The 25,018-nt window shown below is 34.4% G+C and overlaps 1 protein-coding gene across 15 annotated transcripts in view; it reads left to right on the forward strand.

Moving 5' to 3' along the window:
• Positions 1 to 25,018, forward strand: part of STK3 (serine/threonine kinase 3) — a 502,315-nt gene that overhangs the window by 81,319 nt on the left and 395,978 nt on the right. For all 15 annotated transcript variants that reach the window (XM_074268483.1, XM_074268592.1, XM_074268524.1 and 12 more), the window contains one exon: positions 11,983 to 12,097. In XM_074268483.1, coding sequence (XP_074124584.1) covers positions 11,983 to 12,097 — 115 coding nt within the window. The remainder of the gene's footprint in view (positions 1 to 11,982; positions 12,098 to 25,018) is intronic.

Below are 25,018 nucleotides of genomic sequence, written 5' to 3' on the forward strand. Positions count from 1 at the left end.
GATGTGGGAAAACTGGGACACTAATACATTGGTTTTTTTTTTTTTTTTTTTTTTTAAACTTAAAAGCCTTATTACACCTGCTAACATAATGTCCTGACTTGTCAACTCCCTAGTGAACACCTGGTCAGAAGACCCACGTGTTCACTACCAAATTCCTTACCTCTCAGCTATCCATCAGCTTGGCTTGGCCACCCCAGGTTAGGGAGCCACGTTAAAGAGAGTGACTGCTGTCTGCAGTGGGCTTATAAAGGGCCTGTGAGGTCACACACACAGCCAACCAGCAAGAGAGTCGTCACTCATTACGAAGCTATCTCAATATGGACAGGATCCCACCCACAGGGCAGTCCTATATCCACAGAGATTACTTCCAGGCCACTCAATCTCCTGGTGTGCTGTGGCGCTCATTTAAAGGGCCCTTACAATTCCCTTTTCTTGTTTTACGGGAACTGCACATCTCATCAAGCTAAACTTTTAGCACCAGCTATGGTTCACTTGATCCATGAGATGACAGAGTATTATGCCCAGGGAGGTACAAAGCAACAGATCAGTAAACAGAAGTATGACAATGAGAACTAGGCTCAACAGTGGCCCAAGTGTTCAACCCATTCATCAAAGTCATACTCGAGATAATATGCCAAAGAGGTTGGATGTCAACACTGAGGTAGGAAGTCAATTCTAGCTTATCACAATTCTCTATTGCACTTTTCACAATCCTAGAGCAATTCTAGCTTATCACAATTCTCTATTGCACTTTTCACAATTCTAGGGCAATTCTAGTTTCACAGGTGCACATAAGCAAAGTCATGTCCATAACATTATCTCAATAACAATGGCAGGTGGGTGAGTTGGTTTTTCACCCACTAATGTAAAAGCATAGTCCTTCAATAGAAAGCATCGGGCAAAGCCTCTCCCCAGGCCACCATATGGCAAGTAGCCACGGGAGAAGCAAGCAGGACCATTGTCCTTTTACAGTCTTTATATTGCATATCACCCAAAACAGCCCATTTCAGCTGCAACACTGGAACTGAGTCTGCTGTCTTTGGTGTCGCAGTCAGGAGGTACATTGCTGCCATCAGCATCTGGAGGGCTGCTGACATCTGGCTGGTCCCTCTGGGCTGTTGTCTGGTCCTTCTCTTGGATCCCCAGGTTACAAATGTCTCTGGTGGGGATCAACTCTGCTGCTGGATCTGCACCTAGGAAGAAATGTACCCGGGGCCCAACTTGGGCCTTTCCAAATGCCATCCAGGCTTTTCCACATCACAGTGGAAACAAAGTTGTGGTCAAAAACATGAACAAAAGTCAGACAAAAGTTAAGTCAGTCTGTCACTTAGCTGCACTTTCTGTGTATGCCCGAAGTGCATTGTTAAGGTAAAATGCAAAGAATTTAAAAATGTAAACCCAAAATAATTTAAAAGTGTAAAACCAAAATAACTTAGTAATGTAAAATCAAAATACTTTAAAAGATGTAAAATCAAAAGTGTTCAAAAATGTAAAATCAAAATTTAAAAATTTCAAGCAATCACATATATGTATTGCCACATCTTGTGCATATCCCAAAATTCCCTTTTCTTGTTTAGAAGAGAAGATCTTGGGGATAGAGTCTGTGCAGTAATGACTTTACTAATAGGATTATAAGAAATGCCAATGGAATGGGCAAAGTCAAATTCAATGCAAATACACCTAAAGGTAACATATTTGTAAGCCAATCCATAAACTGTCTTAAATGCATGTGAAACTTCTACAATGGAAAAATGGTTGATCACATGTCTAGCTGCTTCTCCATATTGGAATGAAGCCATAATGTCCATTGGTCTTAAAACATTAAATTTCAAACTATAAGGGTTTTGTCCGATAGGGAGTATAGGAGAGTGAAAGAAAGATAAGCTGTGTAGCTTTTTGCCATGCTCTAGCTTCCTCTTTAGTTATCACAATTTGCAAATATAAGATTCTAGCAGCCTGATTGTAAATGATTTGAAGGTCCACTCTGAAAATGGACATGTAGGGTATATTTATCTGAGCACTTTCTCACTCACTCTCGAAGTTCTTAAAAGAGCTGATACCTTTTCAGTGATCTGCCACTCATACAGTTAATGAAAAAAGAACACTTGGCTATATCCCTGAATTCTTTTGCCTAAAAATCAAAGTTGAGTTTCTGATACCAAATTGTACTTCAGGAGTGTGAATCAATAAATCTGATATTACTTTTCCTCCTGGGTCAAAGATCACACACTATCTATTTATTCTAGTGATTAAAACAGCAATTTTCCAAACCATTCTAAACATATACACTGTTTTATAAGTACTCATAGAGGGTTGGGAAATCAAGCCCACCTGTGGAAGTGAAAAATCCACGAGGTAAGAAAAGAGGAGTTCCAACTCTCCAAAGACAATCCTAGCAGTTTTACAAATATAAAACTCTCTAACTCTCTCTAACTGCAAGGTCTTATCCCTGTAACGTTTCTTAGAAATTAATTGAACTGTATTTAAAAAATTTTTCTGAATATTATAGTCAATACCCCAGAATTCCTTTTTGCCTTGGGCCATAAAGCCTACTTCTGTCTTTTGAAATGAAGACACAGGAGTTTTGAATGGGCAGTGCTGATGATATTATCGCCCTTCCTTTTCCTCCTCCTCCTCCCTCAGCCCAGGAAGGTGGGGCAGAGGGAAGAAGAATTGGAAAATTCCCCAAAGGCTGATTTAGAATCCAACCTGAGTTTTGCACATAAAAAGAACTAAACTTCTCAATGGAAGAGTAATCCATAAATTCCTTAAAACAATAATGCACAAGGCAAACCAACAAAACACCAAGAAGAATTTCTCCAACTGAAGTCCATGTGGTTCATTTATTACCCTCCTTAGCATCAGCCACTGGTTTGTGTAGTAACCTAGCTTTTTCTTCTTTATCTCAATCTGTAGTTTAACCTGCAATTCCAGTAACTCTTTTTTAATTGTCGTTCTCTTTTCAACTCAACTTCTAGTAGTCGCATTTTATACTCTATACTGTCATATATATGCATTAGCTCTAGGTTGCTCCCTGTCCAAGCTATATTTACTGGGTGTGGGGATAGCCTTCTGGGAATTTGATTACAAGCTTCCTGCTGTTCTTCAGTGGTGATCTTTGTTAAAAGATCTTCCATCTGGCTCTGTAACCTCTTTATATAAGCATTATGTTCAGCTGTATCCTTGAGCCTGATCCCGGGGTTACCTGGGTCCATATTGCCTCTCTGCCTTCCCTCCTAAAAGTGGCGTTCCTACCAGATCTTTCAGAATCTTAATTCTGAATATTAAATATTTTCAAAACCTGATAATTCCTGATGCGTCCACGTTCAGGCGCCATTTGTAACATGCCCTCCTGGCAGTTACAATTACTATTCTGCCCTAGGCCCAACAGAGTACCTTTAACCACTGACCTTTGCAGTGTCAACTCTACCCAGATCGCCTCCTCTGAGGCCTTCAAAGGTCTCTGGCCACAATCTCTTGAATCTATAGTTTAATAACCAGTAGCATGCTCAAGAACAGCCACGTGTAATCTTAAAAGCCTTTATTATACCTACTCACATAATGCCCTGACTTGTTGGTTTCCTAGTGAACACCTGGTCAGAAGACCCACGTGTTCACTACCAGACTCCTTTCCTCTCTGGGCTATCCATCTGCTTGGCTCAGTTACCCCAGGTTAGGGAGCCAGGTTAAAGAGAGCACACTAATACATTGTTGGTAGAGCTGTGAAAGAATCCAGCCATTTTGGAGAGCAATTTGGAACTATGCCCAAAAAGTTATCAAACTGTGCATACCCTTTGATCCAGCATTGCTGCTATTGGGCTTATATCCCAAAGAAATACTGAGGAGGGGAAAGGGACCTGTATGTGCCAAAATGTTTGTGGCAGCTCTTTTTGTAGTAGCTAGAAACTGGAAGATGAATGGATGCCCATCAATTGGAGAATGGTTGGGTAAATTATGGTATATGAATGTTATGGAATATTATTGTTCTATAAGAAATGACCAGCAGGAGGAATACAGAGAGGCTTGGAGAGACTTACATCAACTGATGCTGAGTGAAATGAATAGAACCAGAAGATCGCTGTACACTTCAATGCTGTATGAAGAGGTATTCTGATGGAAGTGGATATCTTCAACTTAAAGAAGATCCAACTCACTTCCAGTTGATCAATGATGGACAGAAACAACTACACCCAGAGAAGGAACACTGGGAAGTGAATGTAAATTGTTAGCATTACTGTCTATCTACCCAGGTTACTTACACCTTCAGAATCTAATACTTAATGTGCAACAAGAAAATGGTATTTACACACATATATTGTATCTAGGTTATATTGTAACATATGTAAAATGTATGGGATTGCCTGTCATCAAGGGGAGGGAGTAGAGGGAGGGAGGGGATAATTTGGAAAAATGAATACAAGGGATAATATTATAAAAAAAATTACTCATGCATATATACTGTGAAAAAAAATTATAAATAAATTAAAAAAATAAAACATAAGCTCTTTGAGGAAAAAAAATATAAATAAATTTGAATGGTGAGGAGGACCCCAAACTTTATATCTAAAGGTTTACACCAGGCGTTCTCAAACTATGGCCCATGGGCTAGATGCTGCCCCCTGAGGACGTTCATGTGGTCTGCCAGGTTATGGCAAATGGGCTGAGGGGTGGAAACAGAGTGCGAGGTTTTGTTTTTATTATAGTCTGGCCCTCCAACAGTTTGAGGGACAGTGAACTGGCCCCCTATTTAAAAAGTTTGAGGGGGGAAGCTAGATGCTACAGTGGATGGAGCACCAGCTCTGAATTCAGGAGGACCCGAGTTCAAATCTGGTCTCAGACACTTAACACTTCCTAGCTGTGTGACCCTGGGCAAGTCACTTAACCCCAACCTCAGGAAAAAAAAAAAAAAGTTTGAGGACCACTGGAACTTTCTGCCTTTCCACCAAATACCACTTCCACAATGTACACTCATAGCACTTAGCAGTAGCAAAGTAGCAATCAGAGATAGTATATTTAGGGGAATATCAGACAATACAGAGTGAAGGAGCTTTCCCATTGGGAGTGAGGTAACTCAGTTCAGCCAAGAGATCGTCCTAGATCTTTACTAAGGGAAAGTGACCTGAAGTCTGCAGTATAGTAAGTTAGGAATAGAGATATGAATACTGATGATTCCTTCTGTTTTCCCAGAATCTTCCTTCAGTAACTTGAGGTGTCCCAGAATCTTCCTTCAGTAACTTGAGGTGACATTGGTCTGTCTTTTCTTTTGAAATTGTTAGCCAGAAGCCTTTGAGGAGACTCAGTGACTTGAAGATAGCTCAGAGAAATATGTAAGAGGAAAGTTTTGTCTTCTCTGTTTCTCATCCCTCTCTCTATCCCTCTGTGATCTCTTTGTCTCTCTGTCTTTGTCTCTATCTCTTCTGTCTCTGTCTCTGTTTTTCTCTCTGTTTCTGGGCAGGTCATCTCCACCAGGGAAGAGGGTCCTATGCCAATGGACTAGGATCACAGAGAGTGGGATTACAGTGTTCTATTTATGCATTTATCTATTTATACCTTTACTCTTTCAAAAAAGCAAAGGACATAATATCTCTTTATATGTTTCTTTGGGTCCAATCTTGTTCTCTTTAACTTAGCAACATTTAGTTTACATTTAATGTATAATTTTCTTTTCATTTACATGGAAAGACATTTATATGTTCTAATTGTTGTAACTATTGTATATATACTTGGCTGTTCTTATTTCATCAGTTGATGCAGGGGCATGGAAATACCCCTCTCTATATATTTATCATACTAGTTGCTTCCTTCTGCTCATTCCATTATCTTCATATGCCACAATTTGATGATTCTATGGTAGACAGTATTCAGTTCAGTGATATTGATGAGGTAACAGGGAACCAAATAATTGAGGTAAATACCTAATGGTGAGGTATATACTTCAATATGGGATTAATTAAGGTCTAGTGGCAGGATTGGGGTATAGGGAGTCACATGGAGCTCCCCTGCAACCCCAAAGGATACAAAGTTAAATCAGGTCTAGTGACAGCAAGAGTCCCCTGTAAATGAATTTACAGGCCTGAAAACCTAGATGGATAAAAACAAAGTTTATTGCAAGGTTTGGAAGCAAGGTTAAAGTCTGGTTAGTAAAAGGCATTAAATAGAGGAAGATATACGCTGAAAGCTGCGGGGACAGAGTGTCTCTGATGCAAAGCATCTTGGCTGGCATCTTTCAACTCTCTGATAAAAGATGATTCTACCTTTGCTGTTTTTATCTGCTTGAAGAAGCATATGGGCGGAGCTCAGGCTGATTCCTGGAAGGTCAGATTTTGGGGCCTGCTTTTCAGAGAAGGAAGAAACTGTTTTGGGGAAACCTGAGCAGATAGTTGGGGGTTGGGTTATCTGAGAAGATCATTAGAATGGGGGCTGAAAACCCAAACTGGCTCAGATAGCCCAAACTGGTTTGGCCAGATCGTGTAATCAAAGATCAAACAAGGAATATCAAAGGGGGGCTACCACCCCCATCAATTTTACTTGCAGTTAAATTTGGGAAACTACTCACTTTCCTTTGTGTTCTTTCAGTGGCAAATAATATGGTGATGTGATATGAAAATTTAGTATTAATAACAATAATTAAATCTTAATGGCACTATAAGAATTTACAAAATGTTTTACATTTGTTATCTCATTTGGTTTACCTGATGTTGCTGTTAGATGAGGAAGTAAAAAAGGTTAACGTATTTAATCATAGTCAGTACAGCTACAGAATATCAGACAGAAATTTCTGGCTCCATGTCTGTTTTGAACAAAGTGTTGTAAAGGACTAATCACCTCCTCAGCACCCTCAGTTGCCTCTCTTTTCTGCTTGGAGGGCTGAACACTAAACTTCTCCCAAAGTTTCCCTTTATAGAGGGTTCAAAATGTCCTATGTAACTTAATTTTCCATCACTTGCTCTGCTTGGTTTCAACTATATCCCATGAATATTCATTTTATTATTAAATTGTGTTATATATATAAAACTTGCAAAAATTATTGGTAAAATTAAAAAATGGAAAATATCTTATTCTTTTTAGTGTTATCAGATTGTGAATAACTAATTTACGCAGATAATACTTTGATAATGAATGCTTTTCTTTGTAGAATAGTAAATTTAAATTTTATATGGAAAATATCTTTTGCCATATATTTAGTCAGAATTAGCTTTACATATAAAATACATTAATGTTAAACTAGAATTTTTTCTACCTGAACTTTTTAATTGTGGAATTTAGCCATATATGAATGTTTATGTGTTACATAGAAATGAGGAGAGGTCAGAGATTTTTTTCCCATTCATTTGCACCATTTTCTGTTTCCCTACATTGTTAGTTTGTATATTATTTCTTTTTTAATTGGGGGCATTGAGCATAGAATTAAAGTAAAGAAGTATAAAAGAGCTATTAGATAGGAATCAAAGAATGAAAAACAATACTAGTGGGCCTTAAGTAAGAGATAGAATTAGTATATAAATATAATATATAAATGGGAGGTGGAATTGCAGATAATGTGTATCTTTTGCACTAAGATTGTTCTAGGTCAGAGAAATTAGAAGGGGAAGAAGAGGATAAAAGAAAACGAATGGAAGTAGATGGCAAATGATTATGGGATAAAGCAACAGGAGGAAAGATAGTGGGAGAGAGAAAGAAAAATGAATGGCCAACAAGTTTTACTCTGAATGAGCTTCAAAGATGTTTGTTGTGATTGCTGTTTTTATAAGGAAAACTTTTCCAGTTGCCATTCTTGTCCTGCTTTTCGGACCTGATTTTCATTGTAATGGAAGAGCATTTTCATTGTAAATTAAAGTACATTAGGACTCTCCCACCAGTTGTTCCCCACCATCTACTAGTGTCTTTCTTTCTTCACCCACCCTCTGTGCTGTGGGAATTTTCCAAGTTCCCATCACTGCCTTCAGGACAAAGTATGCATTAGAAATGAAAGCCACTGTGCTGATCAGCTTTAGGCTGTGTGCCTATGGAATGGCTTTATTAGGCACCGTAGGCAATCAGTGAGAAGCACTTTTGTGCAGATGCTTAAAACAGTACAAATAATCCAGGACTACTACTTATTTGAATTTTTTCTTTTCCTTTGGCAATTGGGGTTAAGTGACTTGCCCAGGTCACACAGCCTGGAAGTGTTGTGTTGGAGACCAGATTTGAACTCAGGAACTCCTGACTTCAGGGCTGGTACTCTACTGTGCCACCTAACTGCCCGGGAATTTTTTTTTTTTTTTAATAAGGAAAGAATTAGAAAGCAGATAAGAGGACAACAGGAATTTTAAAAAAATATTCGACTTTCTCATGTGAAGAAACAAAAAGCACATAAGAGCTCAATTAATCCACCTAAAACATCAGTTTTATTGTCCTTCGTTTTATCAAAAACTTTCTGTGACACCCTCTTGCTTAAAATGCTCACATTTTCTCTTTCTTTTGATATCCTAATGTTCCTTTAAGGCTAATTTCAAGTATCATCTCCCTTAAAAAGTCTTCCTTCTCTTTACTATTATTGTACATAAGATACTAAATAAATATTTGCTCAATGAATTAATAACTTTTGATTGAAGAAGAAAGGGTGACTGGTATGCAGCTTGAGGGGACTGAGGAAATTTGCTTCATTAAGAACAGAGACTTAGAAGAAAAAGTCAAATCCAAAGGTTGAGTCAGGGTTTGACAAGCCGCCACATCATTTTTCTGACCTCAGTTCTCTCATTCATCAGATGGGGTTAAAAATACTTGCTTTTCCTACTCCATGAAATTATTGTGAGGATGAAATAAGATCATAGACAGACCACTGGACTGAGTCAGAAGTCTTTACCTTTTAGATGTCTGGTTTCTTCCTTTGTAAATTGAAGAGGATCTAGGATTCCTTGTGGAGACAGGTTGGAAATTAAAAAGAAAATATTGCATAGGTATGTTATAATATAGTATAACTGTATTTGTGGTGGGTGGAAGGCTATTCTTAGAGTCAGAAAGACCTGGATTTATCTACCTTGGACATAGACTAGCTGTGTGACTCTTGAGAAGTCATTTAAACCTTAGGCAGCTTCTATGATTAATTGAGGTTTTTCTATAGATAGTTTGTGATCTGAGTAGATAGTGGGAGTTCCCATATGTAATCATAGATCCTTGAAGTATTTGACATACTTAAATATTGGTCCCTTGGTTGTCCTGATCCTTTTATATTGTATAAAAATTCATGGGTTCATAGACTGTAGAATTGGAAGAGACTTTAAAGATTATACAATTTAGTCATTTCATTTTATAGATGAGGATATTAAGGCTCAAATAAGGAGGCTTGTTTTCCTAGCCCATTACCACAAGAACTATAATAAAAAATACCTAGTTCATTAGAGAAGTACAAAGTCCAACCCAACAAATCTTTATTAAGTTCCAAAAATATGCAGTACAATTTGCAAGCCACTGGGGATGTTGGGCAGAATGAGAAGAGTCGCTGCCTTTAAGGAGCTTCCTTTTAGCCAGGTAGAGGTGGTTACATTATGTGAACAGATAAGTACTTAAAGGGAAGACAGCATGGTACTGTGGAAAGAGGCCTGGTTCTAAAGTCAGAGGACTTGAGTTCAAGTCCTGTCTGTAACTTACTATCTTTATGTCTTTGGGCAAGTTTTACAAAAGGAGTATTAACTGTTTTGCTATGTGCCAGAAACTTTGCTAAGCTCTTTCCAAATATGACCTCATTTGATCACAGTTTCTTCTGTGAAGAAGAAAACTGATTATAATATATTTATCTGTAAAATGAGGGAGTTTCTAGTTTCTTCTATTTTTGGATCTGTGATCCTATGATATTTTTTGCATAGGAGGAAGATTCTAACAGGAGATTTGGAAAAAAGTTTCCTTTAGGTGCTGGTATATGAGCTAGACCTTAAGTAGGCTAGATTCTAAAAGAGGGGAAAAGGGAAAAGGGATAGTTCAAGTCTGGGAGCCAGTCTTTGCAACAGCAAGGAAGTGGGGAATAGAGAACCAAGTTTATGGGCCAGTGAGGCTGAATATATGAAACCTTAAAAGAAAGGCTAGATCCAAAGTGAAAGATTTTAAATGTTAGACTGAAAACAATCAGGAGAGAGATGATGGATATAGAGATGTGAAATTCTTCTGCATAGACATGGTAATTGGATCCATGAGAACTGGTGAGCTTAAGAGAATGGAGAAAGAGAAAAGAGAACATAGGACAGAGGCTTGAGGGACATTTGTGGTTAAGGAGTGGGAATGGATGTTGAAGCAACAAAAGAAATGATAAGGAACCATGAGACATGAAGAAAGAGAATCAGAAGAGAGTAATGACATGAAATGTGTTGGAGAATATCTGAGGAATATGTGCTAGACGACAGTAAAGGGAAAGACAATTTCCTAAAATGGTTAGCAGGAAGAGACAAGAATGACTTCATTTAGGAAGGACATGGTATTCCTGTTTAAAACTGGATATAGTACTTTGTTGGGATATGAGTAATTTTTCTTCTTTCACTGTGTAATGTGGATATGTTTCTTTATTTTTAAAATAGTATTTTATTTTTCCAATATATAACATTCACCTTTGTAAAACGTTGTGTTCCAAATTTTTCTCCCTTTCTTGCCCACTTCCCCCCTCCTCAAGACAGCAAACAATCTGATACAGGTTAAACATGTGCAGTTCTTCTAAACATTTCCATATTTGTCATGCTGCATAAAAATATCAGATCAATTGGAGAAAACACAAGAAAAGGGAAAAAGAAAAACTAAGCAAACAATAACAGCAAAAAGGTGAAAATACTATGCTTTGATTCAGTCTCCATAGTTCTCTCTCTAGATATGGATGGCATTTTCCATCAATGTGGATGCATTTCTTGGCTCCTGCTTCCTTTTTTTCTTATTCTTTGCCTATGATATCTTATCTGCTCTCATGGTATTATTTATATTCACATGACTGTTAAAGTGTATCTTCTGTCTTTCAGATTGAGTACATACAGTTTAAGCATTTCAACTTGCTTTAACTTGATGACAGTCTATCTTGAGTGATGCAGATCAAAATCATTCTATACCATCTTATCCTGTACTACTGGCATTCATGTTCTACCAGACAAATCCCATCAAAGCATATATAGAGTTCACTTGAGTTTTTAGTCCATCTCTTGCTGAACCTCATCCTTGATGCATATCTTACCTCTCTTTTTTCCTCAGTGGCACACCTTGCTTGCTCCTTTCATAATTGAAGATGATTTGGTTACTTTGGTAACTACTTTTGTTAACTTTTGCATGCCTTTCTCTTGCTCTGTGAATTGTTTGTGACTTTACTTCTTTGGAAGTGACTTTATTTCTTTGGAAATTGTTCTATTCCACGAATCTCATTTATAAGGTACCCCTAGGAGAGAATGCTGGTATTAACTCTATGCATAACAGAAATTCAGATGGATTTTTTTCCTAGTTCAGGATTATTGAAAATACTTGAAAATATTGTACGTAATTTCCCATAATGTATTAAAACCCAGAATTTTCAAAGGATAAATCAAGAGATATTTTTTTTTTTTGGTAGCAATCCTGAAATAGCATCTTTTTTTATTTGATTGTTAATATTTCATTGAAACCATATGTTTGTAGAAGGCCTATACTCCAGAGGTAGTGGTTATAAATGTGTCTTTAGGTGCTTTATGTTAAATTATGTTAAAATATTATTTGGAACGCTATTGTCATAATGTGTGTTTGATTAGTAGAATATAGAATTTATATAAATTAAGTCTACATTATCTTGGGAATGACGTAAACAACTGGAAATTTGTTCTTATGGTTTACGATGTTATTTAATTCCATTCATGGATTAAAGCCTAACTGTGCAGAATTGATGTAATTCAGATAATAACATTCACTTGTAACATCATGATGTGTTTAAAATACCATTTATTGGGGGAAATCTCTACTTCTGGAATTTATAAACTTTTAATCAACTTTTTTGTTTCTCTTCAGCCCCTATGTTGTAAAGTACTATGGCAGTTACTTTAAGAACACTGATCTTTGGATTGTTATGGAATACTGTGGAGCTGGTTCTGTTTCAGACATAATTCGGTTACGGAATAAGACAGTAAGTAATTTTTCAATGCTATATTTTATTTTGAAATGAATTTCTTAATATGTTTTCTACAGAGAGATAACATGACATAATGGAAAAAGTGTTGTCTTTGAAGTAAAAAAAACAAAACAAAACTTGGGTTCAAATGCTGTCTCTGTGACAATGGACAAATCACTAAACAGCCAGTATTTATGTATCACTTTAAGGTTTACAAGGCATTTTATAAATAGCTCATTTGATTTTAAACAGCACTTGGAAGGTGGGTGCTGGTATTATCCCTGTTTTTAAATAGGTAAGTGACTTGCCCAAGGTTCAAGTCTTTGACAAGATTTTGAGTTTGTCTTCCTGATTCTAAGAACAATGCTTTCTCTACTGCGCCACCTAGTGGCTTTGTCTCAGTGCCCTAGGCAGTGATGGAGAAAGTTCCTTAGTCTAATGAAAAAAAAAGAATTGTAAAGGATCATTATTGAGATGCTTGCTGAGGAAGGAAGTATTTGTTGAAAAAGAAACTACTGAATAAGGCAATTAGTGAAGGAAATCATGATATAGTAGATAGGGTACTGGACGTGGAGTCAGAAAGACCTCAAATGCTACCTTAGATACTTAATAACTAAGTGAAACTAAGTGAAAGTAATTAACTTTGCTGTACTTCAGTTTCTTCATCAGTAAAATGAGAATGTTAGGCTGCATGGCCTCCAAGGTTCCTTTTAGTTTTAAATGGATGATCCTGTGATCCTTGAAGAGCCAAGGTAGAAGAGATAGAAATATTAGTCGAAACAAATAGTTCTTGACATTAAGGAGCTTACAGTGTAAGGGAAGAAAACAGGATGTGGAGGAGTAGTCAATAAGGAGGAGAGGTATGGTCCAGGAAGTCATAAAGATGGTTATTTGGTTATAGCTATTAGAAATTGCTATATTACTGAGTAAGGTGAGAGTGGCAAGGGAAGGTATAAGGAAAATGACCAAGGCAAAAATGAGGACATTAGGTTGTGGTAGGAGAAAAATTTAAAGAGAATCAGTCTAACCTCCTCTCATCTTATGTAATATTTTCAGCCTAATATATTAATGTTGTTTGTGTCTAATTTCCTCATTTATAGCATCTATTCTCTCACCTTTGCATACCAGTGTTATGTAGGTTAATGACTCCTGGAGAAGAAAAAAAATCTGTGGAATTAGAAGTATATATATAGTGCTTGTATTTAAAAATGTATGTAACATAAACTTGGTTTAGTTTTTACTTAATAATTAAATGACAATTTATGTCTGAGAAGTTTGGGAAGAAAGGTAAGTTTATTTTATGTTTGGGATATTCTAAATACTTTGGTCATCCAAGTGAATAGTTAAAAAGACTAAAAATGTTTAAAACCACAGTTAATCTAATATGCTTCTGAATTTTCAGAGTCTATTGAAAAGTATATTTTTTGCTAATCATTTCAGGATGTTTGAAAGTAATGTTGGCAGGTTGTAACTTCATGGATTTATGTGATGCAATTTAGTAAAATGTAATTAACAAAATCTTTTTATGGTTGTGTTTTAATCCTAAATAAAAGAACTATTTACAGAATAGCTACTTTAAACTAGAAATGCATCAAGTTAGTTTTGGATATAATATGTAGGGAGGGAAGTTTATCTGTGAAATGACTGTAAAGACTAATCAGTGGGATAATTTATAATTCTATGGAACAGTTATATAATTACTATATGACATTGTTATATATTTTCCAGTAAAATACATTCAGAAAAAAATGCTTAAATACTTGAGTCAATTTGTGGTTAACCAGAATCATTTTAAAGTTTGATTAGGAAAGTAACTTGAAAGTTTACTGTACAGATTTTTTTTTTTCCTGTTAGGAAAAATAAAGCAAATAGAATTTTTTTTAAAAGGAAGTGAAGCAAGAGTTAAATGTTCCCTGTTTTGACAGAATAGGTTAAGTGATCTGTGATGTTTTAATTATAGATTTTTAAATTTCCATAATTCTTTACCAGAATTTATATAAATCACATGACTCTGGCATGATTAGAGGAAAAATATTTTGTCAAAAACAAGTTAGAAAATGGTTCCAATTCATGCTAGAAATGAAATTTTTATAAACTGATGGCCAAAAACCATTTTGTTAAACTCAGAACTTATTCTTAATTTAAAATTTGAAATAGTGATATTAAATAAGATTATATGAAATTGACAAATGTAACTTTTCTTCACACTCATATTTTTATATCTAATGATACCTTTTATGCCTTAAATGTGGCACAAGTAGTTTATTTACTCTGTCAAAAAATAAAAACCACAGACTTTAAAAGATTTTTATTTCTTTTGTTTCAAAAATATTTGAAAATTGATAATACTCCAAAAAACTTTTTGCCCCATTTGTCCATAAACAGGAACATAGTAAAATTGTTTTAAATACAGATGTTGCAAAAAGTGTAGTTTATTCATTCAATAAGCATTTATTAAATACCAGCTGTGCTCCAGGTTCTGTATGTTAGCTATTGGGGATTTTAATTCAGCAATTAAATGGATTTGTGAGTTTCTTGATTTGTGAATTCCCTTCAATGATGAAGATAGCAACTCATTGATGCCTAGCTATCTTGCAGCTCTTTTGTGCATATCCACAAGTTCATTGTAGAAGGAATGTCTTGAACAAGGGAATGACAGTGGTTTGATTTGTGCTTTAAGAAGATTAATTTGGCCACATTATGATGAATTGGAGGAGAGGACAGAGACTTGAAGCAAGTAGGGTTATTAGGGGGCTTTTGTGATGGTCTTGTGGAACATAACAAAGATCTGAACTTACACATCTGACAAACTTTTACAACATTTATTCCATGTCATAATGGAAAAACAATTACAAGACAGGGTATCCAAAAATTCTTAATGTAGTTTTAAGTTTTTTGGAATATCTTGTATAGCAGGTTAATACTTTGTCACTAAGGGACACAGGTTACCAAACAATATAAATAAAATAAATAGAAAAATATTTACTAAGTGCTTCTCAGATTGGAACACTATGTTATTGTGAGGTCAGTGTTTTTCTCTGAAAAAATATCACTACTTCATACTCTTTAAAAAAAAAAAAAGTGATGCACTTATCCATTAAACACACACTTATTAAATGCCTATTCTATCTGAAATAGTTATAAGTGCTAATAGAGATGTAAAGTTTAGATAAGATACACATAGTCTAGAAATAATAAGGCAAAACCAGATAACTATATGCATAGTATTATGAGATAAACACAGTTGTAAAACAATGTATTATATGAGGTTTAAGGAAGAAGAGTGTTATCAACAGAGTACCTGGGAAGGCTTCATGGAAGAAATGATATTTGTATTTTAAAGGGTGGATAGAAATTCATAAGCAATAAGGAGAAGCAAGGATATTTTAGGCTTGGTCAAAGAATTATATAAGAAAAGCTATGGAGACAGGAAAGTGCTTGCCATATTTGGGGGCATAGCATAGTCCACTTTCCCTTTAGGGTTAGAGGGCAGAGAAAGGAAAATATGAAACAGGAACAGAAAGATAGGGTGAGTCTAGCTTTCAGTGCTAGGCAATGGTATTTAGACTTGACTTAATATGCAATAAGAAGTCATTGAATATTTTCGAGCCTAGGATTGACATAATCAGATCTATGCATATAGCAATATGAACAATGAAATAGTAGAGAAAGTGGATGCTGGAAGACCTATTACAGTAATCTTAATTGAGGACTTTAAAGTAAAAATGGTAGAAGTGAGAATAGAGAAGAGGGCTGTAAAGTTAGAATTGATAGAACTTGGTATTTGACTAGGTATGAAAAGTAAGAGAGAAGAGACAAAGATAAACCCAGATATCAAACATGGGAATTTGGATAATGGTACAGATAGAATTTCTGAAGTTAGAATGAGGGTGCAGGTATATCAAGGACAATAGTAAGATTGGTTTTGGATATATTTATCTTTTTCTTGGTAGAGATATCTTATAGGCAATTGGAAATGCAAGTGTGGAGTTCAGGAAAAAGTTATAAAGGCCAGAGAGATATTTGTGACTCATCTGCATAAAAGTGGTGTTTAAAAATATAAGGGTAAATAAGGTTGCCAAGGAGGGATAATAGAGAAAGGACAGATTCTTGGTTAGGAAGAGAAAAGAACATAGCAGAGGAGGCAAAGAGTATTTAGAAGAGTAGGAGGAAAAAATGAGAAACAGGAATGACTATTACTTATTAAATATTAAATAGAGCAGAAAGGTTGACCAGGAAAGAGATTAAAAAAAAGACCATTGATTCATTGAGTAGGAGGGTCAGTGGTGACTTTTGAGCATTGTTTAGTTGATTAATGGGAATGTGTGTAAAAACCAGAGTATCAACATTGATCATTGTGGTCAATTCAGATTGTTATGTCTTTCAAAATTGTTCATTATAAGAGGTTGGTGAGAGTGTTGGTGAGGAAATGGAAGAATTGGATATAGAAACTTTTTTTCCAGGAAGTTTAGAAGTGATGGGTTAAGAAGGATAAAATCATAAGGGAAACACTTTTTTTTTTTTTTTTTTTTTTTTTTAAACAGGGAGATTTTAAGCCTATTTGGGGGCAAATAGGAAGGAGTTAGTGGGGAAGCAATCATCAACAATAACATCTTTTATTAAATGTCTACTCTTGATGGAGCTAGCTAAGTGGGGCCTGGAGTCAGTGACATCTGACTTCAAATCTGGATTTAAATATTTAAATATGTGGGTGAGCCACATAAGCTTTGTCTGCTTCAGTTCTTTTAACTATGGGGATCATGGTATTACTTACTTCCCAGGATTTTTTGTAAGGATCAAATGGGACAATATTTACAAAGTGTTTTATATATAAGTGCTATATAAATGTTAACTATCATTGTTATTAGCTATCATCATTAGATACACTATTAAAGATAAAAGTGAAACAGTACTAAACTTCCAAGAGTTTATTAGAGTTTATTAGGGAGGAGGTGAAAGGGAAGGTTCTGGTCCATATCCTTATCCCCAAAAATCCTAGCTCACATTTATGATATTTTAAGATCTGCTAAGTACTTTATATACTTTATCTCACTTGATAGGTTAAAGTACTTGTCTGGCATGTAATAGGTATTTAATAAATGCCAATTGACTCACTGACTTGGGCATCATGGTAAGGGTGAAAAGTAAGTTTAACATGAGTGAGTTTGGAGAAAGGTATAGAGATTGTGGTTGGAGAATCAAATATCAGATTTCTATATCTTGGACAAGCTGTAATTCTGAGAAATAAGGAAGAGAAAGTAGTTGGAGCTGAGAGTGTTGAAGAATTGTATGGTCAATTTGTTGGGAGGGTTAACATTAAAACTGAAGTTTTTGAGGATGATGGCAGGAGGTAGAAAATAGAGGAAGGCTATGCATTGAGGGCATTGAAAGATCAGTGGATGACATCATTGATGATGAAATGAATTAAATTTCATTGTATTATTATTATTTTTATTAAAGCCTTTTATTTTAAAAATATTTGCATAGATTATTTTCTATATTCACCCTTGCAAATTTGTGTTTCAAGTTTTTTCCTTCCCTTCTCCTACCCCCTCCTCTAGATGGCAGATTGCTTGAATTTCAGATGAGGAAAGATCATTTTGGAGTATGAGTAGAATAGTTATCAAACTTTTTGTTTGCTCTTAAAATTTATTGGGTAACTCAGAGAGCTTTTTTTAATATATGAGTTACTTCTGTCAGCATACATATACCACATTAAAAATATAGATGTTTTAAAAAATAGTTTAAAATTTGAATACTCTGAAAAGGTTTTGGAGGCCCTTAAGGGCCCCTGCACTACAGTTTTAGAAGCAATTGTATAGAAGCAATGATAGAGCAAGGAATGTTCCTTTTTCTAGCACTGAAGGTCAAGGGGAATGGGGGGAGTAACCTCCAAAGGAAAAGATTGCAAGGAATGTTGCTTCTTCAGGGAAAAGCTAGAATTCATTTAAAATGAGGAGGTTGGAGGAATGTTAGTTCAAAAGTTTGAAGATGTAAGAGAATTTGTTTAGAATAGAGTGGGTGCTCCAAAGAGTATAGTTGTGATTTTGGAGCCAAGCTTATTTGGAGTAGTGCTAGTCAGAAGATGAATAAAAGTTTCTTAGGAGGTATTATGGGGGCCACTAAATCATTGAAGAAAGATTAACAGGGTTGGGGAATCACTTTAATGGAATGTAGATTGATATAACAATTTAAGTGATAAGGGAGTTTGAGATTTAATCTAACTCAATTGAAACACTTGTTAAAATTACTTTGAACAGTTAACATATTTAGCATTTATTTTCTCTCCCTCTGACCTCTTCCTAAACTCTTAGGGTTTAAAACAAGAAAAGAAAACCAAAATCTTTGTAACCAATATGCATAGTTAAGCAAAACAAATTCTCATATTGGTCATGTCTAAAAATGTATCTGTCTACAAATTTAGTCCATTACCTCTCTGTCAGAATTTGGGTAATATTCTTTATCTATCCTTTGACATTATGGTTGATCATCGTGTTTAGAGTTTTTATGTCTTTCATAATTATTCATTTCTACAGTGTTGATGTTATAATATAAATTATTTTTCTGGTTCTGCTCACTTCATTTTGCATCTAAGTCTTCTGATCTTTCCTTTAAACTATCTCTTTTGTCCTTCTTTACGACATAATGGTATTCTATTACATTCACATACCATAATTAGTTCAAATATTTTTCCGCTGAGAGTATGTCCTTTGTTTCTAATTCTTTGCTACCACAAAAAAGAAGTGCTGTAGGTATTTTTGTACTTTTAGGATTTTTTCTTCTTTCTTTGATTTCTTTTTGATAAAGTTCTTATTATGATATCTCTGGGTCAGAGGTACAGATCTATAACTTGTGGAGCTTAGTTCCAAATTACTTTCCCTAATGGCCATACAATTCATATCTCAACAGTGTGAGCATGTGGAGCATTGGTGTTGTGAGATGTGCTAGTGTGAATACCACCAAGTTGTTTTTCTTTCTTAATAATGACAATAGTAATAATGAGATGATACTAGTGATGGTCAGGCAGAGTAAGACCTTAATGAAATCTTGTCTCAGTGTAGTCATAAATCTTCTAGGTTTCTTGGAGAACACTGATGGTATGCTGTAGGAATAGTGGAAAGATTACTTGATTATTCTATTCCTTACTCTACCACCAACTGGCTTTAAGACCATGACCATTTTACTTAATCCCTAGAGCCTTATTTCTTCATCTATAAAATGAGGGGGTGAGACTAGATGATCTCCAAGAATCTCCAAGAAAGTCTTTAGTGCTAGAATTCTATAATTCTAAGATAAATTTTGAATGAACATATGAAATAAATAAATATTGAATTACATTTTTTCTTGGATGCATAAGAATGATAGAAAGTTGGTTGTCGATTTCAGAATTACAAAAGTGTCAAAGGAAGCAAAATTATTCTTGCACATTATAGATAATTCATAACCCTTTTGAAGATGAATGTTGAAGTTATGCTGTACATTAATACTGAAAAGCAAGATCCAGATCATTAATTATGATAATCTGGTCAGCAAGTAGAAAACATTGTGTAGCCAGGTGTTCTGGAGGCCAGTTTGGATTAATGGTTTAAAAAACAACAACACCTAAAATACCTCTGTTCTTTGTTTCATTTTCATTCTTTCACAATGCTAGGCATGTGTTGCCTATATTACTTGGACTACTTTATTTGCTAATGAAAAATAAAACTTTTTAACTATTCTTGATTTCCTAGGACATCCCATTTGTTAGGAAGCAGTATTATCTGTCACTTTGCTTTTTTCCAATCTACATTAAAAAGACAGACAAAGTAGTCAGTAGAAAATAGTTGGGGGAAAAAAGGTAAACTTTGTCTTTAAAACCCAGCTTTCCTACCTGCCACCTTGTGACCTTAAGACAAATTATTGAATTTCCATCTTTAAAATGAGATGAGGCTAGATGACTTCTCAAGCCTGTTCCATTTCTAAATCTGTGATCCTATGATTACTTCTGGTTAATTAAAAGAATTTAGTGTTAGAAATTACTCTGCAAAATCTGTCTTCTTCCCTCAAATCAGACAATTATTGCCACTAAAATTGCCCCAGTGGGAAATATTTTCTAAAGTGAAATAGTTACCTGATTATATAACTTTTTTCTTGATTTGAATTGTTCTTTGAAGATAAGAACAAATAGTTTTCAAAAGAAGAACTTCAAAGTATTTACAAGCACATGAAATGATGCTCCAGAATTCTACTAGTAAGAGAAATGCAAATCAAAATGGTCCCTAATTTTTATCTCAAATGGGCAAAAATGATAAAAACAAATGGTAGTAACCAACTTTGGAGAAGTTGTGGGAAGATAGGCACACTAATACATTGTTAATATAATTGTGAAATAGTCCAACTGTTTTGGAAATCAATTTGGAATTATGTAAATAAAGTGACTAAAATTTGAATGAGAGACTATTATCTGACTTATACCGAAAGAAATTTATCAGTAAAAAAAAAAAAAGTCCCTATATACTCCAATATGTGTAGCAGCATTTTTTTTTTTTTCGATAACTAAGAATTGGAAACAAAATAAATTCTCATCAATTGGGGAAAGTTTGATGTATGAATGTAATACTATTGTAATAAATGAAATGATGTGTATGATGAATACATAGAGGCACAGGAAAGATCTATATAAACTGATGCAGAGTAAAGACAACAATATACGCAATGACTATAACAATAGAAATGAAAAGAATCACTACATACCAAAAAAAATCAAAAGTAAAAGTAACAGGATTATAAATGTCAAGTGGGATTCAAGTAAAGAGATTGCACATGTTTTACTTTTTTGATGTTTTAATCAGTTGTGTTGCTTTGATTTTTTTTTTCCTCCCTAAAAAAATTACTATTTGTCATAAGGAATAGCGATGGGGGAAGGGAAGAGATACTTGCAATATTATAGTAATTGAAGAAACAGAAAATATCAACAAAAACTAATTATTAAAAATGTTATTTGAGACCATAGCTTTTTTCATCCTTTTCTTCCTATCTCTGTCAAAATTATATTTATTCTTCAAGTTTCAGTTAAATGGATCAGTCAAGAAGCATTTAATAAGTACCTATTCAATGCCACTCAGAATGCTAAGTGTTCAGCATACAAAGAAAGAAAAATTGGCACTTGTCTTCAAGGAGCTTATATCCTAATGGAGGAGAATAGTGTATAAATATATGCATATAAACAGTAAACATAGAATGGTTGTTAGACTACAGTAAAGGAAAAGTATGTGTCAACAAGGTAAATTGAAGTTTAATTCAGGTATTCTAGAAGATTTTAGAAACAAATCCAATATCTGCTTTAAGGATCTCTAATAAAGAAGTGATTTTACACTCATTCCAGATGCATTAACCATGGAATAAATGAGCATGATTAGGAAAAAAGAATGCCCTCTACTAGGGTATCAATCAACATTAATTAAGTGTAGCCACTGTGCCAGTGCTGTAAGTATAAAGTCAGAAGGAAATGTCCTTCTTTTAAAGACCTTATGTTTTATTGAAGAGGCTAGAGGCACATATAGAACTATATATGAAAATAAGTACAAATAATTTTTTTGTAGAGGGACAAAGTATGAGCAATTAAGTGATGGGAAATCAGGAAAGACAACACAAGTTCTTCATAATTTACCTGAATTGTATCTGCTTAATCCATTTGTGCTCTATGGCAAAACTTAAAAAGTCTTAAAATATGTATTGTGATTCCATATGCGGCCATGTTAATGAATGTGGAGGTTGTAAAACTATGATTTATTATCAGTAAAGGGCTGATTTGTATACCTATTTTATATACCTGTATAAATGGGGTTGTGGAAAAATTTCTTAGGCAAAAAGCAATCACAAGTGGAAAAAGTTTAAGAACTTCTGCTTTACAATTTGGAACTATGCCCAAAGGGCTTATCAAAATGTGCATACCCTTTGATCCAGCAGTATTACTATTGGGCTTATAGTGAGCAAAGAAATCTTAGAGGGAAAGGGACCCATAATGTGCAAAAATGTGGCAGCCCTTTTTTTTTTTTTGTAGTGGCTAGAAACTGGAAACTGAATGCTCATCAGTTGGAGAATGGTTGAATAAGTTATGTATATGAATGTTATAGAATGTTATTGTTCTATAAGAAATGATCAGTAGATGATTTCAAAGAGACATGGAGAAACTTACATGAAGTGATGCTGAGTGAAATGAGAGAACCAGGAGATCATTGTGCACAGCAACAAGATGATTATACAATGATCAGTTCTGATGGATGTGACTTTCCAACAATGAAATGATACAGGCCAGTTCCAATGATCTTGTAATGAAGAGAGAGAACTGTGGGAATTGAGTGTGGATCAAAACAAAACATTTTCACTCTTTTGGTTGTTGTTTGCTTGCGTTTTCTTTTTTTTTCTCATTTTTTTTCTTTTTGATTTGATTTTTCTTGTACAGCAAGTTATTGGTATAAATATGTATGCATATATTGGATTTAACATATATTTTTGCCACGTTTAACATATATTGGATTACTTGCCATCTCGGGAAGAGGGTGGGGGAAAGGTGGGGAAAAATTGGAACCCAGGTTTTGCAAGGGTTAATGTTGAAAAATTATCTATGCATATGTTTTGAAAATTAAAAAGCTCTAAGAAACAAACAAATAAATAGAAGGGGAAAAAAAGAAATTCTGTTCTATGGTACTATTTTGTTGGACTTGTTTTTTTGGAGTCAGAATTAGTGATGTCAAATTCAAATAATAGTGACTGAGAAACTTATAAATTAACATTATTTAGGGGTATATTTTTTAAAATTGTTAAACATTTCCTAGTAATGATTCTGGCCATTTTGGGAGTTTTACAGGCTGAGAGTTTAACAACTCTGCTGTAGGACACGCAAACGTGACAAATATTGATTGTATTATATAAACGGCAGTTTGAAACTTCTGTTTAAGATAGGATGCAACAGGCTGGAATGTGCGTAACAAGCTTATTTTGATTTTGTTTCTTCTTAACTTATGAAACATATTATACTGCTCTTCTGACACTTTTCATGTAATGATTTGTATTATTATATTTATTTGTATATAAGCCTAATCTTCTCTATTATATTAAAAGTTTTTTGAAGACAAGAATTTTGTCTTTAATGTATCTGAATCTTCCAGGATGTCTTCTATATGACAATAAGTTCAGTAAATATAATGAATAAACTTTTGTATATAAACAGCTCCCCTTCATAAGGTATTGGAAAAAAAACAAAAACAAAAAAAACAAAACCCAAACAACAAAACAACAACTCAGTTTTATACCTAAGTTCCTTTTTACAGATTCCTATTTCTAAATATATTATAAAGAAATGTCTGGAGTTTCACACACAACTTTAAAAAATTACCTGTAGGAAAAAAAAAAAAAAAAAAAAACAAACTGCAAGTTTTCAGTCTTATTGCTTCTGTTTTCAATGAGGAAATCTTTATCAGATTATTATTTTTTTAAATTTATCCTGGTCAATTATGGATCCCACTTTTGCATTTTATAAACAGACGATCAATAGCTGTTTAGATAAGTACAGATGTCTTTCCTATCATAGTTTTAACTTCACAAATATTTGTAACTTAGAGGGAGGTAGAAGCATACCGTTTTGTTTGTGGTAGTATGTATAATTCCAGCATTATATTGTCAGTGTGTACATAACTTTTCTGAGTACAGTTTAATGTAAACTCCACATTGCCATTTTTTATAGTTAAAGTTCACAAATGGCTTCAGTCCACATATGGTCTGTATTTTATTACCAGCAATTCTTTTGAAGTAAGTTTTTGTGCTGATGGGACTTCTTGTTTTAATTTTTTCTGAGTGGAATTTGACATTGGTATATAGAGCAATTTTAATTCTATTTAAAAATAAATTTCATTTGAGTAACTGTGAGTTCATTTCTGAAGTTATCTATCCTGAGTTCTTCTAACTTTGTTTTCTGATGTCACTTTAATCCCCACCTGAAATTTTAGCTCTCTTTTAGAGCTTGAGATCAATCTTTTGCTGAAGTTAATAGCTTAATGACTCACCATTTGCAGACATATATAGAATGATATGTTAGATAGAGTGCTGGGTTTGGAATTGGAAATTGAACTTAAGCCTCATCTCAGAAACTTAGTTCTTGTTTGTGTAATCTAACTTCTCAGTTTCAATTTTCTCTGTGAAATAGGAATGAGAAGATTGTTGTGTGGGTCAAGTATATATATGAAATATTTTATAAAACTTAAGGTATTTCATTAATATCAGATTTTATTATCATTCTCATATTTGAAGTTTACATTAAAAAGTCTTGGGATTTTTTATGTTTAATGTTTGTTGGATTATTGCACAAGAATATAAAATGAATACCTTTTGTAATTGCCCAAAAAGTGTTGGAATGTAAGGTTCTTTTCTGCAGATACATTGGCAGCATCTTTGGAATAACTCTAGTAGCAAATAGTTCCCATATAGTTTTGATTTATTTCATTGTCCATGATTAGAAAGCTTATCAGTCAACAAGTTGGGAGATACAAATAGCAAAAGGGAAATATTCCCTGCCTTCAATGAACTTACATCCTAAGAGAGACAATGATATATATGTTATGTACATGCACATATGTATACTGTCTATATCTACATAAATATTTAAGCTTCTTCATAATGTATATGAAATGAATGTAATAGTTTTGGGAAGGAGTATCCTAGTAGCTAGAGGAATTAAGAAAAGTTTGAAATAGAAGGTGATGTTTTAGCTGAATCTTGAAAGAAACCAGAGATTACATAGGTAGATGTGAGTAAGAGGTAGATTCTAGACAAGGGTGGTAGCCAATGCAAAAGATGGGAGATGAGAGTTGGAGTATAATGTGTAAGAAGACTGGAAAGGTAGGAAGGGCTCTGGGTTGTAAAGATATTTAAATGTCAGAGGAATTCATATTTCATTCT

The sequence above is a fragment of the Sminthopsis crassicaudata genome, chromosome 1 (assembly GCF_048593235.1).
Source record: "Sminthopsis crassicaudata isolate SCR6 chromosome 1, ASM4859323v1, whole genome shotgun sequence".
In the NCBI taxonomy this organism is placed as follows: Eukaryota; Metazoa; Chordata; class Mammalia; order Dasyuromorphia; family Dasyuridae; genus Sminthopsis; species Sminthopsis crassicaudata.